The sequence below is a fragment of the Marmota marmota genome, unplaced genomic scaffold (genome assembly GCF_001458135.2).
Source record: "Marmota marmota marmota unplaced genomic scaffold, marMar, whole genome shotgun sequence".
NCBI lineage: Eukaryota > Metazoa > Chordata > Mammalia > Rodentia > Sciuridae > Marmota > Marmota marmota.
The window spans coordinates 5,828,521-5,845,569 of NW_026000076.1; the positions used below are offsets into that span (position 1 = coordinate 5,828,521).

A 17,049-nucleotide genomic window follows, 5' to 3' on the forward strand; every position below is an offset into this window, starting at 1 on the left:
AAAAAAAAAAAAAAAAAAAAAAAGAACGGGGAAGGGAAAGCTTAGCAGCAGCAATTACAGGGCTAATTCTAACAACAAGTTATGCTATAAAACATCTGGCCCAGAAATCAGTAATAAGATGTTCAGTTTTCCAAAGTGAATCTACTTGGGAAAGCTACTATTATGTATTTCTGACAGTATTATCATGTTTTTTCTTCTTTTTCTTTATCATGAGTAGTTGGCAAAGAACACTACTCAACCCTTTTTACATACTCCATCAATATACCTCAGACTTTCTATCCTGCTTAAGAATAGGACAGAAACTGAAACCCAGTAGCAATGTCTTTCCTCTGCAATTTGAATGCAGCAAAGACATTTTACTAAATTAACATATTACCTTATTACCTTCTCAGACCAATATGTATGATAATATTTACATACTTTAGGTTTATATTTAGCATCTTTCTTGAGAAATTTCTAACACAGACACAAGCAGTATGACTTCTTTATACAAAAGTAATATTTTGATGTTAAAGCCTAGAGTGTATTATTTCTTACCTTTTCAACATCTGCCTTGGTTGCATTAGTATCATTATCCAATCTTTCATAGCTCTGTTGTGCTTTCTCTGCCTCTCTACATTCTCTTTCAAATTTCTTTTTACTCTATTAAAAAATAAATAAAATCAAAATTAACACTAAGAAAATTAGATTTATCTCATTTAAGAAATAACTTTAAAATGTTGCCACTGTGTATTGTAGAAAAGAACCGCACACTAAAAGTAAAATTGTCCTTTATTATAACCAACATGTGAGCCTTAAATATCAGACATTATAGACTGTGAAGAAAAAAAATATAAGCATGATTCAGTTGGTATTTATTATATAACTCATCTCCTATCAATTAAAAAACCACGTATTTTGTATATTTTTATTGTAAGCTCATGTTCAACAGATTCCTTTTTGGTTTGTTGTTTTTTGTTTTATTGGTTCATTTTGGTGTTTGCTTTTATGGTGGGACACTAACATAACTTGAGAAATAGAAGTGTCCCTCCAAAGTGGCTTTGTGTTATGTTGGTATCCCAGCAATACTATCATCCCAGACCCAGATCTTCTAAAAAATTTTTATATAATTCAAAATTACTAAAACTTTGTAAAAGCTATTCACAACTAAGCTATGTAATACACAAATATATACAATTTGCTTAGTTTTCAAAGCATATAGCTTTAATTTAACCTGATGCTTCTCCCAGTTGATTAAGTCTCAACAATTAATTTTAACACATTAGGATTCCTATTCATTTTATTATCTTATTTTATCTCCCAAAGGTTTCCAAACTGCTTGAACTGGTTGTCAGCTAGGCCTAACACATAGTTGCTTCCTTGGGATTTCCCTCCCCATATCTTGGGTATTTCATACACCTCTCTCTTATCCAGATCTCCTAACCTAGAGTTCCATCCTTTCTCCTTTCTAGAATCATTTCCTCATTTACTAGAGTACATTCAGCAAAAGTTTCCTGGAAATGTTTATGAGAGATAATTTTTTGAGTTTCCATGACTAAAAATGCCTTTATCATTACTTTTAAATGATAAAATAAGGCTAAGCTCTTTCTTAGAAACTGTTTTCTTTCAGAAATGTAGAAGAACTACTCCACTATTTTCTGGTTTCCTGCGTGACTATCTAATCCCATTCTGGTTCCTAATTAATAATAATAATTTTTTTTTTTTTTTTTTTGTCTGATGAGTGGGATTTTCTTCTCCTTGTGTTCTGAAATTTTGTGAAGATAGGTTTTGACATCGACCCATTGTGCTGGGCAGCTAGGAAATCCTTTCCATCCTAAAAATCATGTATCTCAGATTGGGGATATAGGCTCAGTTGGTAGAGTGCTTCCCTTGCATTCACAAGGCCCTGGGTTCAATCCCCAACACAAACAAACAAACAAACAATAGAATATTTTTTAGAAAATCATGTCTATCAATTTGGAGAACATTTTCTTGACTTATTTTTGCCCATTTTCTGTTTTTTTCTAGATAAATCCTCTAAATGTATTATATTTTCTTCTACATTTTAAACCTCCACCATTCTGCTTTATTTTCTGAGAGATATTTCTTCAGTCTTACCTGTAGTTCTTCCTAGGGGGTTTTGCACATCTCTGCTATCATAAAATTATTTTTTTTAATTTTAATGAGTTCCTTTTTTAATAATACTTTTGTCTTTATTTCATGAATGCAATGGGGGTGCAGGGGTTAGCAGAGATTGAACTAAGGGGTATTCAGCCACTGAGCTACATCCCCAGCCCTTTTTATTGTTTGAGACAGGATCTCACTAAGTTGCCCAGGCTGACCTGGAACTTGGGATCCTCTTGCCTCAACCTCCTGAGTTACTGTAATTACAGGCACATATAACCGTGGCTGACTTTCTTATCTGTTTTAAGTATTTTAATTTTCACTTCCTTTCATAGTCACTGTTTCTTCTAAGTTCTTTTTCCTACAGAGTTTGGGTCTCTGATGTACACTTTGGCTATTTCCTTTAAATTCCTGGGGATTTTTGGCTATATGCTTCTTTTTAAAAAGCCAACTGAAAGTTCTACACAGATGGTCTTTCCCTCTACGGTAAAATAGCCAGGTAGTTTCCTTAGGAAAAACCTGATATCAATATCAGTAAGTTTTTGTTTTAGTTTTTCCCCTCTAGCTGGTTGATTCCCCAGAGAAGGCCTCTTCCAATTTCTTGCCTGAAAAAATAAATGCCTTGCTTAATTGTATTCTGAGGTACTCAAAAGAAAGCAAGGAATCTCACCATTTTGTATTGACCTAATCTACTTTGTAGAACCACTTAAATGTTTTGTTTTGGAGTCTATGGATCCCAAAACATTATGAACAGTGCAAACTTGAATCCCAAACCTCATGACTACAAGATCAAAGGGTTTAAATTTCTCACAGGATACTTCCCCTCCTTTGATTTTCAGAGATAAGTTTTTTCTTAACTAGTGGGCAGAGATCTTTTTAGACCATCTTTCACTAATCCTTTCACAAGTCCTTTAGAAGTTCAAATTTAATAAGTGTTTCAGTTTGAATTCTCTATAATATACAGAGCTAAAACCTAATTTTGCCTGTGTAAGTATTAAAACCCAATCCCTTAGCAAATACCAAGTCCAATCAACCACTCTACCCCAACATCTCTGTTTCCAAATGCCACTGTTTCAACTCATTGCTCTGCTATGTTCCCCATGTTCCTAGTAGTTAGAGATCCCCTCCCTGCCTTTATTTTGCAGTACTAGTGTTGAACCCAGGAGTGCTTACCACTGAGCTATATTCCCAACCTTCATTATTTTTTTGAGACAGAGTCTCACTAAGTTGCTGAGTCTGACCCCAAACTTGTGGCCCTTCTGTCTCAGCCTTTACAGGGGTGTGCCACCACACCTGGCAGAGATTCCCCTTTCTTAAAACACAATTTTTAAAAATGACTATTAGATCTAGGTATTTGTAGCTAAAAGGTTTCTGACTTGGCTTAGTTTGACATAGTTTAAAACATGACATAACCTATAATTTACATCAAATTAATGTGTTCCAAAAATTTTTACAAAATTCTTTAAATGTAGGCCTTAGTTAGTGTTTTGATTAGTATGAGACCCCCAAATGATATACCTACAATTTATCCAAAGCACATAAAAACATCTGGTTGTGCACAATAAGCAGAATGTCACTTCTCTATGAAAACTGATTAAATTTCCATATTTAATTCTCTGAAATTCAGTTCGGAGCTGTTTTTCCATATTGAGTAACTATGGCCTACTAATTTTGTTGCAAACTGAGGTTACTGATATACAAAAGGTTTTTTTTTTTTTTTTATATATTAAGTGTCTTATCTGTGGAAAAATATATAATATTTCTTACAACATCAAAACATTTACTAGTACAACCATAGTATTAAAAGTACCTTCCCTGAAAGGTAGTATATCATAATATAGGACAGTACTCCAGAAAAGATTGTTCATTACATTTTGTGACAGACTTAAAACAGTCACTTCTACTCCTTTACCCTGACAGAAAGTACATTCCAATACAAAGGTCAAAAATAGCTGTCCTTCTATCCCAGTCTCCCCACTGCTAGGGCATGGACATGTAAATCAATCTTGTCAAAGGCACCCAAGAGGAAGTGTGCTGGGGGTTTTCTAGAGGTTTTACTTCCCTGACAAAAAAGGGGCAGTTGGGGAAAAAAAAAAAAAAAAATGTTCCCTTTCTCATGTCTCTGGGTGCACATTCAAAGAGAATATGGTGTTTGGTTGCTTAAATCAACTGTTGACCATAAAGGAACAAGGCTGAAGAGCCCATGTGGTTAAGATGACAAAGTGGACAGACAGGGAGGACATGCAGCCTTGGTGACAATATGAACTACTGACCAACTCTGGAACTGCTCCATAAACGTGTATTCTCTCTTATTAGAAGCCGCCTAAATGATGGACTTGGCATCTCTGACACTTTATTTTCTTAATCTCTAACCTTATTCCTTCAAGATGCTCTCACAGGCTACTCTCTTCTGTCCTCTCTTATATTCCAATGCTGCCTATTTTGTTTCTTCCAGGATTAACAATTGCTTTTTAATTTTTCCCCTCAATTTTCAATATTGTCAGTAATTCAACCTATTTTCCCCAGTTCTTTTTGTCTCTTGATTATATCAAATAGGTTCAAAATTCTACAATTTCATTTTCTTAACTAAACAGAAAGATCCAGAAATAGAAAACAGAACATACTATACTGGTGCTATGTATTAAACAAATTATAATTTCTCCGTTTCCTTTACTGGACTGAAGGTTCCACAAAAATAAGAACCATGCCATAACCACTTTTGCTCATCCAGAACCTTGTACATGTAACGGATGTCTGATAAACACAAGGAGGGTTAAAATCACTTTTATATAGTATATTCCTAAAAAAAATAATATAGTATATTCCTAAAAATAATAAAATTATAATCAAATTAAAAGAATGCCTTGAAGATATCTCTCCTATACTTTTTATGTGTCTTTCATATTTATGACCTCAGTAACCTTGTCTTAAAGGCAAGTCAGCAAATATTATCAACATCCATTGAGTGTAGGAATCTATTATACATACACACACATTCATTAGGTAGCACTACACTAAGGATGCTAGTGAAAGGAGTTTAAAATTTAATCAATGAAAACACTCCCTAAAAGTCTTGCTGAAGGCAATCAGGAAGAAAATCAAAATAAAAATGAAAATAGACTATTAATATATCTAAGAATTCTCAATCAGCACTGTTGATAGAATTTTTTTTTTTAATCAGTGACAGTTACATGGTAGAAATTAATGTAAGCTTTGAAAGTGCATTTTTAAAAGCAAAAGAAAGGGGCTATGGCTGTAGCTCAACAGTAAAGTGCCTGCTAATAAGCATGAGGCCCTGGATTCAACCTATAGCACTACAAAAACAAACCAAGAACCAGAAAAGGTAAGAAAAACAGAAGATACCACAAATATACACATGAATTTTTAAAATCTTGATCTTAAAGTCCTTTTGTTAACAACCACAGACAAAATAGATTAACTTAACATGATGAACTTCCTTCGGCATAATTCTCAAAGAATATAGCATTCATCATAAAAATATGCTGGTAAAGATTAAACAGCTTGATAACTTGAAGGATCAAATAAAATATGCTATAAAACATCATTTAATACTGTACTGTAAGGCAGCTATAATGTTTCATGTAGACATCTTGTTTTTCAAATTACTGTAAATCAGAAACCTTAAGAAAAACCACATTAGTGAGTACCTTGGAAAAAATTTTAAATTATTATGCTTTCATAATTTTTCCCTTAAAGTATCTTTCCCCCATAATATGATGTTTACTTATCAGTAGCCCAATATTAAGAGCATTTACAGAATCACTTAACTGAAAGAAACACTCATATAATTTAGTTTACTCTCTTCATTTTTTCATATGTTAAAAATAAGTCAAGAGATTGCTGAAGGCAATCGGGAAGAAAATGTGCTAAAAAAAAAAAAAAGTGGAATCAGAGTCTTGGTTCCCTCAGTCTCAGTCAACCGGTCTTCTAAGATCTAGCACTACTTCTCTACTTCTTCTACCTTTATTAATATTTTATAGTAAATATACAAAGTCCAGGCAAATCTCCCTAAACATTTACAATGATATGAAGATTAGAGTTTATATAAAACATAGAATCACACTAGGAAAAAAAAGACAAAATGATCTCACATCCTCATTTATACTTTATTGGCTACTGTTCAACAAAATAAACATCAAATTATGAGTAATGCATTGAGAAATATTAAACTCAAATAGATGTAAAATCTAACAGACGTCAGGGGTAATCTAGTCTACAAAATTTTAACAATTAAAACACTGAAACTCACATTATCCATCTGTTTCCAACACATGTCAAGGTATTGCTGAGCTTTTCGTCCTTCTTGGAGATGCTAAAGATTATAAACACACCAAAAAACAAAGAAAACAAACAAAAATAATTACTTTTAAATACCAAATAAATTCCATTGTGCCCAAAAGGCTTTTTAACTTTATTTCCCCCACAAGGTACTAATTACATAACTTTATCAAGACTTAAGAGAGTAAAGAAAAACTCTCTAAAATGTACTTTATAGGATATTATTTCAATACTTAAATACAACCTTTAAAATACACATAATATCTAGAAAAATAATGATTGTCTTCAATAGGAGTGGACAAAGGTTTTCTATAAAAAGTCAGACAATATTTTAGGTTTCCAAGCCACATGGTATCCTCTACAAATACTTAACTCTGTCAATGTATACAAAAGTGGCCACAGACAATTTGAATTGACTATGAATTAGTCTATTCCAATGAAGCTTTATGAATGCTGAAATTTAAATGTGATGAAGTTTTCAGATGCTACAAAATATTTATTCTAATTCTTTATCAACCATCTGAAGATACAAAAACCATTCTTAGCTTGTGGAAACTAGAAAACAAAAATAGATGGTAGGCTAATTTTTTCCCATGGACTATCATTTGCTAAATCTTAGTCTTAATTCCAAAAGGATCATAAATGAGCAAGAATAACTTGCAATAATTTTTAGCTACAAGAAATTTAACAGAAAATCAGTTTATGCTGAAAACAGGTTTTTTGAAAAACAAAACATTTCTGTGAAAATATTTCATAAAACATTATAATTGGATAAAAATAATTACCATCTTTCTTTCAGTTTTCAGATCGTGAGCATATCTCATTAATTCACCATAAACTCGGTGCGCCATTTCTTCTGCTACTACCTCTCGCTGTCCTGCATAGTCATTTAACTCATTAAGGATATTAAAAAAGGCTATGCACGAGGTAAACCTGGCAAAAACATTAAAAGTGGTGAATAAATTTTTACTTGCACTATAAATGTTTTTTTGCAAGGTATAGATTGAGCCTAACACTTGACAAATTTTAACATATTCAACCTAAACTGAAGCTACTAGTTCTAAAATTAACTCCATATGGAATGAATCCTGCATTAAGCTCAAGTTGTACAATTTTTGTATATCTTCAAGTAGCCTTTAATTTATAAATAAAGGGATATTTGGGATCAAAAAATAATAAGAATACTACCTGCAGGCTCTTTTGGCATACTGGAATCTCTTTAGGTTGTCAACTGACTGGCCTGAGCTTGGGAATGAACTTGGTTGGATTCCTAGGCTTGGCAGCTGAACCTGTTGCAGAGATGATGCACTTGCTCTCGAGGACAGAACCTGCCAATCATACCACTCAAATGCATCTCGATGGCTGATCTACAGAACAACTTTGCTAGCAGCTCTGGAGACAGCTGCCTGTATGCCTGCCCACATCCTGAATGGAAGTGAAGAGCTATTTGGTTGGCATCAAAGAGGGGTAGAAGGGTCAAAAATAAGGGTAAGAATGTGTGTGGAAGGAAGGAGAGAAACAAAGAGAACCACTATTAAAAAGCATACATCTACTTTGAAGGAATATATTCTCTTATTAATGAAAGATGACTGCTCAGATAGGGCTCTGTTAACAGCAAATCTGAGAATCCTAATAAGTGACAACTTGACACAAAGTTGTTTGTTAAGTTCTAATCTTTTTGTTGCCACATTTTGTAGCCACATTTTTGCCAAAAAGCTAAAAAAAATTTTCAGGGTTCAAAAATTACCCTTAAAATCTCATCCCTTTCCTTATACCTTTAAACCAACAAGCCAAATTGTATTACTACCTATAAGAGTAAAAGGAAGGATCTAAAAGCTGACAGCTACAAAATAAAGTAGGGGGAAAATAAAAATTTTTTTTAAAAAACCCTCTCTCTTCTGGAGACTATATCATTCAAGTGGAGCCCTAATTCAGTTTACCTGGAAATCTTCTTAAACTATTGTGGAAAACTGTTGATCAAGTCCACTAAAGTATTTATCCATATAGGAGAAATAGTAGTTTCCCCTTTCATGAACACTGAGTTTCTTATTAAAACAAAATCTTATTAAAAAATATTTTTAATTGTAGATGTTCACAATACCTTTATGCTGTTTATTTAGTTGGTTGTTTTTGTTTTTTAAATATGGTGCTAGGGAATGAACCCAGTGTCTCATGCATGCTAGAAAAGCACTATACCACTGAGCAACAACCCCAGCCCCTAACAAACTTTTAAAATAATAACAGCATTTTTAATAAATAATAAAAACAAGTTTTTGTTTTTTTTTATTTTTAATGTGCATTAATTAACTGGTATATGATTTACCTTGGCTCTTCATCTTTGGATGACCGTTTGGGACAATACTTCTTAACCAGATTTCTATAGGGGGAAGATTTTTAAAAATTTAAAAACAATATAGTTGTTGAAATTAAAATACTTTAGAAGTCTCCCAATTTCATGATACAAACCAATGAAACCAGTAATATGATCATCTACTATCAAACATAATAATGGGATCTTACTTACATTTTGTTCTTATAATACTGATAACTGTAGAAAGGAAGCTCATTTCTGTTTTATATGAGTATAAAAATAACAATTTGATTATGTTATCAAATAACAGAAAAGAAACACTATCACTCTTTTGTTTTGCAAATCAGGGATTTCATCACTAAGGTAAAATGTAAGCAGATGTTTACTCTTAACTCCACAACTAAACTTTTATATGAAAATCATTCTGTGACCCCTTAACTGGCAAAATAATTCATTACACTGTGACTTGTAACTATCTCTTCTTGCATCTATATCTGTTCACAACATTCTCAACTAAAATGCTACCTTATTTCATCTTTATGAAATCAGAGGCAGACGAGCACATAGACGCTGGAGCCAGACAGGACTACGTGGATTTGAATCCTGGCTATTTTCCATAGTGTATATATGATCTTGGGCAATTTATTTCTCTATGCCCTAGTTTCCTATAAATGTTGTCAACAGTACCTATTCCATAGACTTATGAGAATTAAATGAGATAAGGTATTTATTACAGTACTTTATACCATGTTTCTAAAAATGTGGTACATGAGCGATTGAGGGTACACAGATTCTTTGAAGAGTAATTTTATGCCTGTTGAATCTAATAACAATAATAATAAAAAGTTAGAGGGCTGTATTTTATATCTCTTTTTGTGTCATTTTCCTAGTATTTAATTTTTATTGTATTTTATATAAGCATAAGAACACAAATGTATTGGGAACTAAAAAGAAATTGGTCCATTATCACCAATAACTTGAGATGCACTGCTTTAAACAATAAGCATTTTAAAAATAAATGGCCCTAACATTTCTCAAATAAATACTAAAAGTTATCACTGTCTTAATTATTTTCAGATTTGTACCACTGCATCCCACTTATTCAATTCAGTTTATTCATTCCACAATTGGTACTATGCAATTGTGGTACACCAGAAATCAAAGTTTACCCATGTGTAAGATATTCTTTTGAAGGAAAATAGGTTTATACTAATAACAATATATCGCATGATAAGGGCAATGATAAAGGTATAGAAAGGGTGCTATGACAAAAAAGGAAGACCTACACCCAAACAGGGGTAGGTAAAAAAAACAGATAAGACACTGAGTTCCGATCATCATATATTGAGCTCCTGCCATCAAGAAACCCACCACTTCGTTAGTTGTAAAGTAAGACACAGGATTAAAGTTATTAGACTTGAGTATTTTTTTCAAAAAGCTTTGTTAATATTAAAAAATTCCTCCATTAGTACACATATAACTTATAATTAACTGTATAGGTACATATTCATTTTTCACACATAAGCAATAAAAAGTTCAGCAATCACTGGCCTAGAGAAATGAAATACACACACATACACACACACACACACACACTTACTTATATAGCATTACATGGTGAGAACAATAAAGGGATGTGCAGAGGGGTTTCCCCAGAAAGAAAACTAAAATTTCTGATTCTTTGACTAAGCCTAAAGAGATGAACAAGAATTGGGGAACTGGAAAACCCTAGGGGAATTCTAAACAGAGAAAATCTAAGGAGCAGAGGCAAGGAAACAAGGGGGTGGTGCAGCAGGCGGGCATGACATTTACTTAAAACTACCAGTAGGTTTAATATTGGTGGAACATCAAATATAAGCCAGAGAACAACAAGCAGGGGGGTTAGAAAGATAAATGAGAACAAAGCAAAGGCCCTCTAACTAAGTATTCCTAACCAGTGGTTCTTAATTATGGTTACCTAAAACACCCTAAAAAAAAAAAATCACTATTGTGGATGAATTAATTTCATAACTCACCCAGACATCACAAAGCTACTATACATTATTTCAGGCATTAGGCTAACCAAAAGGAAAATTAGTAACTGTGCATGACAGTCCTTTTTAAAAGGGAACTCAAAAGGGAAGATGAGAAGAAAATAATGACTATAAGAGTTAATTAGGAAAATCCACAGGGAAATAGATTAGTGGTTGCCAATGCCTGGAGAAGGAGGAAACAATTGCTAATGGATACGGGGCTTCTTCTGGGGACGAGTAACATGTTCTAAAATTAAATAGTGATGGTGATTACATAACTATATCATATACTTTAAAAAACAACAGGTTGTACATTCTTAAAGGGTAAATTTTATGATATGTGAAATACAGCTGCTATAAAAGGAGGAATGGCTATTGGATAGACTGTCCATCTGCCACAGTGATCTCAAATTCAGTAAGTCTAAAACAGAATTTATCTTCTTTTATAAAACTTATTATTTTCTCATATTAATGGAACTACCATCCACCTATAGTATAGACATTTAAGTAAAAAATGAGATAATCATCCTATACTTTCTCAAGTTTCTCCCACTTTAAGTTGTTCAAGTCCTATAAATTCTATTTCCTAATCAACTTTTTAAAAATAGCTTTTGTAATAAAAAGAGAAAACAATACACAAGGATAAGTTTCTTCTTTTCACCTTTTTATTCCTTTGGATACAGCTGCATGAGGATGAGACGCTTAAAGCTACTGCAATATCTCACAGAGATAAAGAGGGAGACAATCAAGGGATTCATGAAAATGTCCTGTCATCATAAAGCTCTATAAAACCCTCTACTTCCAAACTTCTTGTTATGTGAGAAGCCTAATACCTGCAGTTGAATACTTCTTACTGACACTAAAGAACTGTTAAGTAAAAATGACCAAAACAGAAATGGAGTAAAAACTGGAAGTCTAAATAAATTTCTGGGTTCAAGATCCAGGAGTGAAAGACAGTATCTATGAAGACAATAAAAACAAGAGCTACCATCTATTATTTGTCAATCTTTATACTAAACACTATATGCCCCCCTGCTTTTTTTTTTTTTTTTTTTTTTTGGAACCCTGTGGCACTCTACCACTGAGCTACATCCCAAGGCCTTCCCTTTTTTTTAGTTTTTTTTGAGATAGAGTATCTAAGTTCTGTAACTTAGATTGCCTCAAACTTGTTATTTTCTTGCCTCAGCCCCCCAACTTACTGGGATTACAAGGATGCACCACCACACTTGACCACTTTGTATATTATGTTTATAACAATCATAAACAGGTATTATTAGCCCTACTTTACAGGATTTAGGACACATTAACTTACCCTTGATCACATAGCTAGTAAGAGGCAAAGTCAAAACCCACCTGAAATCTGATTCCAAAATCTGAAGATAGTTAATATAATGAATGTGAATGATGCAATTCAAGAAATTCAAAATTAAAAGGTGGCTAAATATTATCTAGGAACACAAATATAACAGGGAAGGAAGAAGAATTGAGAGAAGATCAATAAGTATGAGCAGTCAGGGAGAAATGAACACACTATGGCCCACTACCTATGTTTGTAAATAAAATTTTACTGGAACAAACCACTCTTGTTCATGTAGTTAAGTATTCTCTATGGCTGCTTTTGTACTATAGTAACAGGGCTGAAAGACAACAGAGTTCAGTAATTATGACACAGAGCCCAGAAAACCTAAAATACTTATTGTATGATACTTAATAAAAAATGAAAGATTGACAAGCATTGAAATAGTAACTCAGAAACCCTAAGAGAAATCTTCATTGAAGACAAAGGATTTCTTTTTTTTAAAAAAAGAAGTTTTAAGGGGGCTTAGGGATGTAACTCAGTGGTAGAGTACATGCCTAGTATATGCAAGGCCATGGGTTCAATCCCCAGCACAGGAATAAACAGCTCTCAGAAGACACTTGATTCATCAAAGAATATCCACAGAATCTAGCAATTACCAGGTAACTAATTAACTTAGCATCATCTTACAGTCTTCAACCCATAAATGGGTTGGTTTCTAGAAATTACTTTTAAAGTCAATGGTTCCAAAGCACAAATCCACAAATTCCTTTAAATGAAAACAAGTCAACCTTTGGCAAATAATATTTCAAAGAATGAAGTTTCAAACTTCGACAGCATGTTTGTATATCAACACTTTAAACATTTAAAAAAACATCCAGGCTGCAGTGGACATTTGTTTTACTTATCTACATCGATTCTCTTCTTTCTTTTGTAACAGTTTGTGGTAGACATATTTCATAAAACAAAACAAAACATAACATGTTATTTCACACATTTCCCAGCTTCACTGCAGGTAAGCAGGACCACATGGTCAATTCTATTTAATGGCTGAGAGCTCTGGAGAGCCACCAGGCTGAAGGATTCAAGGCTGTGGTTTAGAACTCTGTGGTTCCCTCATTCTCTGGTGAAGCAACTGTGAAGGTCTCGAGATGAAGAATGGAAAGTTTTGATTCCTGAGTTACCACATCGATGGTCACCTGGGCTTGGTGTAGACTGCATGAGTTAGAAATAAGCTTTTCATTGTATAAAGTCCCTGGGATTTAGAAGTTACTAGTACAATATAGGCTGGAATATCTTAAAATTTAGGTCCTCTATTATTTGTCCATGTAGTTGTGGGGCAGCTGGCTATATATCAATCCCCAGGAGCATTTATCTGACCCAGGTTCATTAATCCAGGCCAATGAAAGTCAATCCTAACATTTCTATTCTAATTCTTGGAAAGATGTGTTCTCTTTCTGCTGAAATTGCTACACTGATAGGGCATAATCTTAGTGACAGGGGGAAGACTAAGTAACTATATGCCAAACAAGCCAGTCACATAAGCCAATAAATTCCTTCCTTTACTTAAACCAATCTCTATTGAGTTCTAACACTTGAAAGAATTCTGACTACTAATCACAAGTCACAACATGGCTTAAACACAGCATAAATACCACTAACTTTAACTCTAGTTTCTGGGGATGAAGGGAATAGCATAGATAAAACAAGAGAAGGGAGCTGGGGATGTGGCTCAAGCAATTGCGCGCTCGCTGGGCATTTGTGGGGTGCTGGGTTTGATCCTCAGCACCACATAAAAATAAAACAAAGATGTTGTGTCCACGGAAAACTAAAAAATAAATATAAATAAAAAATTCTCTCTCTCTAAAATAAATAAATAAACAAACAAATAAAAAAAAAAGAAAGATGTTGTGTCCACCGAAAACTAAAAAATAAATATTAAAAAACTCTCTCTCTCTAAAAAAAAAAACGAGAGAAGAGGCTGATAGAAGTGACACATACCTGTAATCCCAGCAGCTCAGGAGACTGAGCCAAGAGGATCAAGAGTTCAAAGTCAGCCTCAGCAATCTAGTGAGGCCCTAAGCAACTGAGCAAGACTCTGTCTCTAAATAAAATATAAAAAAGGGCTGGGGATGTGACTCAGTAATTAAGTGCCCCTAGGTTCAATCCCTATTACCAAAGGTGGAGGAGGGCAGAGAAGCAGGGAAAAAGCAATTTTATCTTTTGAACATGCAAAGTTAAGGCTGTGGCTATAGCTCAGTGGCAAAGCACTTGCCTAGCATGTGTGAGGCACTGGGATCGATCCTCAGCACCACATTAAAAAAATAAAATAAACAACCAAAATAAAGGCATTCTGTCCATCTACAACTACAAAAAAAAAAAAAAAAAAAACCTTAAAAAAAAAGAACATGCAAAGTTAGTCCTAAGCAATTGTTTTAAAGAATTTTTGTGTCTTTCTGTATGTAACACCAAACTATCAGTGACTATATATGCAAGTCACATTCAAGGCAATCCTACAACTTGAAAAATTACAGCATGGTCTACAATGTTTTTCTTTGCACCAAATTAAAACTTTGAGTCTAGCAAGACATACACTTGGAAAAAGATACTTCAAATTATTAAGAGTACTTTTTGGGAGGCTGTGGCAGGAGGATCCTGAGTTCATAGCCAGCCTCAGCAATGCCAAGGTGCTAATCAACTCAGTGAGACCCCGTCTCTAAATAAAATACAAAAATAGGGTTAGGGATATGGCTCAGTGGTCACGTGCCCCCGAGTTCAAACCCCAGTACCCCCCACTTCCAAAAAAAAAAAAAAGAAAGAAAGAAAGAAAGAAAATTACTTTTAGGAAGAAAAACTTGAAACAAATATGTTAAAATAATCAAAGTAATCAGTCACTTTTCATATTAAGTAATGAAGACTAATAATGAAAACATGTTTTTTCCCCCCTCAGTCAAAAGACTGAGAATCACTGCTACACATTCTCAATCCTTCAACATTTAGGATACTCTTAAATTCAAATTACTGTTTAATAGCTAATCCACATCATATTTACTTATGATGTTGTAATACCAATTATATTTCTTCTTCTGGCTGAATCCTGAGACACACCAGTATCAATTTTCTTAAATATCTTCCCTACATCTAATGATTAACTTACCTAAGAGTTGTCTGATTAACAAAAACAGTCCTATTTGGGGCTTAGTTAAGTGACCCCAGAGATAGAGAACTGAGAACTCAATCTAGCTTGGCCAGAAAGTTTTTGTCCTGAATTTTTTTTTTTTTTTTGGTAGCGGGGACAGGGGAGGGTTTACTAGGGATTGACTCCAGGGGTGCTTTACCACTGAGCTATATAACCAGAGTGCCATCATGCCCAGCCCTTCTTGGAAGCTGAACATCTTCAGACCTAAAACCGGTACGGTTCAGACTATATTGTCAGCCATGTGGAGAAAGCCACTATGCACTGAAAGAATAAAGCCACCAGCCCATAAAAATAAAAGTGGGTTCTGACTGTGTGTCAGATATGTTTTTTTCTGTGACTTCACTGTAGCCCAAGCCTATAACAGCTTGACTGTGTTCAATCCCTTATTTAATTCAACATGAATAAAAGATATCAACAAATAAAACCAGTATTTTGGGGGCCAATAAGTTTAAAGTCTTAAATTAGCTCAACTGGGGCCCCCAATTACTTACAGCCAAGACTCTTCTCTCATAGAATAGAAAATTAAACATAAAAAACTCCACATTAAAAAGAATAAAGCTGAACCCTCACCTTATACTGTATGTAATCACTCTAACTGCATCAGAGACCTAAACTACAAAACTTTTAGAAAACATAGGATAAAGCTTCATGACATTGAATTTAACTAGGATTTACTGGATATGACACAAAAAACAAAGGCAACAAAGACAAAATGGACTATAATAAAATTCAAAACTTCTGTGTAAAGAACACAATTAACACAGTGAAAGATGACCTAAATAATGAAATAAATTAATTGCAAATTACAAATCTGACAAGAGATTAAAAATCCAGAATATATAAAGAACCTCTAAAACTCAACAACAACCCAATTAAATGCAAGTACTTGCATAAACATTTCTCCAAAGGCATACTCATTGACAATATGCATATAAAAATATGCTCAAAAATCACTTAATCACTAGGATAATGCAAATAAGAACCATAATAAGGTATCACTTCATACCCATCAGGACAACTACTATGAAAACAGAAAATTACAAATGTTGTTGGCAAGGATGTGAAAATATTGGTGTCCTTGTACACTGTTGGTGGTAATGTAAAATGGTACAGTTACTATCAAAAACTGTATAGCAATTTCTGAAACAATTAATATAGAATTACTGTATAACCCTACAGCTCTACTTCTGGGTAGATACTCCGAAAATTGCAAGCAGGATTATCTATACACCTTACTTCACAAAAAGCAATAATAACAATAACCAAAAGGTGAAACAACACGAAGGTTCATTAACTGATAAACATTTATTTGGATAAATAAAATGTATATATACAAACAATGGAATACTATTTAGCCTTAAAAAGAAAAAATGCTACAATATGGAAAATGTTAGCATATGGTACAACATACATAATTGAGGACATTATGCTAAATAAAATAAAGCAGTTATAAAAACACAAATACTATATGGCTCCACTTCTATAAGGGACTTGGAGTAGTCAAATTGACAGAAGGTAAAATGATGTCTGTCAATCATTACAGGAGATAGAAATGGGAATTTATTAATTAATGGGAAGAGTTTCAGTTTTGCAAGATGAGAAGAGTTAAGAAGATACATGAGGTGATGCTTGTACAACAATGTGAATATGTTTAATAGCACTGAATTACTCACTTAAAATAATTAATATAGTAAATTTTAATGTTATGTATTTTGTCACAATTTTTAAAACACACTGAAAAAAGGTCATGATCCCATAAAGTAGTATACATTATAACAAATTCTTATGTATGTTGTTTAAAGGGACATGCTTCATTCTCAATTTTATA

General features: G+C 33.5%; 1 protein-coding gene across 5 annotated transcripts in view; it reads right to left on the reverse strand.

The window, feature by feature from the left end:
• Fnbp1l (formin binding protein 1 like) overlaps positions 1 to 17,049 on the reverse strand; it is a 70,464-nt gene that overhangs the window by 32,712 nt on the left and 20,703 nt on the right. For 4 of the 5 annotated variants that reach the window (XM_015500880.2, XM_048814426.1, XM_048814425.1 and 1 more), the window contains exons 3-6: positions 8,726 to 8,779; positions 7,188 to 7,335; positions 6,374 to 6,436; positions 538 to 642 (exon numbers count right to left, since the gene is read on the reverse strand). In XM_015500880.2, the coding sequence (XP_015356366.2) occupies positions 538 to 642; positions 6,374 to 6,436; positions 7,188 to 7,335; positions 8,726 to 8,779 (370 nt within the window). Of the gene's footprint in view, positions 1 to 537; positions 643 to 6,373; positions 6,437 to 7,187; positions 7,336 to 7,590; positions 7,801 to 8,725; positions 8,780 to 17,049 lie in introns of those variants that run through there. The other variant, XM_048814427.1, reaches the window with a different exon arrangement.